Source organism: Nuphar pumila, chromosome 8 (assembly GCF_984573655.1).
Source record: "Nuphar pumila chromosome 8, dmNupPumi1.hap1.1, whole genome shotgun sequence".
Lineage (NCBI taxonomy): Eukaryota > Viridiplantae > Streptophyta > Magnoliopsida > Nymphaeales > Nymphaeaceae > Nuphar > Nuphar pumila.
The window spans coordinates 116422885-116424510 of record NC_143256.1 but is presented as its reverse complement, the minus strand read 5'-3'; the positions used below and the strand labels follow the sequence as shown (position 1 = coordinate 116424510).

Sequence of the window (1626 nt, the reverse complement as noted above, 5' to 3'; positions counted from 1 at the left end):
CAATATGTATGCAGTGCAGATCAGATGTGCCGTGTGCGTTAGTGGTTGGTTTCTATTGTCTGTTTGCACCTCTTTGTGTTCATACAGTCCATAGGAGGATGGTTCTTATTGCTTATAATAGAATACACAAGAAATTAAGCAGCCACAATAACATATAAATATTTAAACAATGCATATTTCTGCAAAGAACATATTATTTACATCTCTTCTTGCTTATATCAATCACAAAGCATAACAGGCTTAACAATACCAAACCAATGATATGCATGTAATCCAATGTTTAATGATGCATGTCATTTTAGAGACCATCCAAATTCATGGATCCTGTGGGTAAAGTCAGCAAGTTTTTACTACTTTTTTTCATAATAAACAGAATTGCAGGTAAGCTTTATTCCCCAAAATCCTTAATGATTGAGGGACCAAAAAATTCCTCACTACAGAATGGAAACAAATAAAAAACAGCCTCAGGCCCACCCCTGGTGCAATACAAGAATGACATGGTACTACCAATCTACGTCTCAGGTATTGAATTATAGTGTCAAGAAAGGAAAAATGGCTGAGAATAAGAGAAAAGGTCGGTCATAATACAACCAAGAAATAAGATACCATTTAGCTTGTTTTCTCCTGAGCATCCGATGCACCCGAATGTGCTGACTCCAATGCAGCTTTGTTCCTTTCTATCGCAGCTGCCACTTCCTTCGGCATGTACTTCTCGTCGTGTTTTGCAAGCACCTCTATAGCAGCAAAGTAACACTCTCCATTCCTCGCCTTCTCTGATGCATGCTTGCTCGAAGAAACCATCTTCCTACTCTCCTCGTCAAACGGGCGGACGAACCCCTCAACAACAGCCGAATGTCCTTCTCTAAAGAGATCAGGAAGCGAGCCCTGATGCCTAACCAAGATATCCGTCACGAGATCGGTGATCACAAATTCCATCTCGGGCGAGCCTGCTGGTTGGACCACACTCCCTTCTAAGACCAACCCCCCAAGCCTGAACTTGTTTTTCGACGGATTCAGCGCGAATTTCTCGAGCGCCTCGGTGGGGGTCATGTAGAACACCATCTGATCTTGGAAATTGTTCAAGACGATGATGATAAACCCAGCAATGCAACTGAAGGTAAGGGCATAGCTCCACAACCGCCGGTTCTGGAGCTGCCTAGCTCTGGCCCCTATGTCAACAGTACGGGGACGGGCCGGTTGGCGGCGAAGCGTGGCTAGAAACCGAACCCCATTGCTCGAAAACGCAGGATTCATCGGAAAACAGAAAGAGTCAAGAATCGGAGTCGTTACCGACGCAAGAGGATTTTCCAAAACCATGATTTCGCTTCGATGGTGGGGCGCAAAACGGAAAAGGGAACGATTTAACCGGGAGGCGAACCGAATGGCAGCCCTAGAAGCCATGATAGAACCTAATCCCATTTGGAGTTATGCAAAAAACTAACCAAAACTATGATAGTTCTCCAAAAAACGTACAGTTGTGAAATTCTCAAAACGAAACAACTAAGCTTCGATCGAGATCAAACACCGATCATAGCAATAATAACCAACAAAAAATGGATAAATTCACTCAAAAATGTGAACTTTTATGAAGTTACCTGCACAGCACAAGTTTTTCAACCCGATTTG

General features: G+C 43.2%; 1 protein-coding gene across 1 annotated transcript; it reads right to left on the bottom strand.

Annotated features, from left to right (window-relative positions):
• Positions 1–334: 334 nt before the first annotated feature.
• On the bottom strand, positions 335–1409 carry G1 (transmembrane protein G1P-related 1). Its single transcript, XM_090016458.1, has one exon. The coding sequence runs from the start codon at positions 1399–1401 to the stop codon at positions 610–612; it is 792 nt and encodes a 263-aa protein (XP_089872584.1). The 5' UTR covers positions 1402–1409; the 3' UTR covers positions 335–609.
• Between the last annotated feature and the right edge of the window lie 217 nt (positions 1410–1626).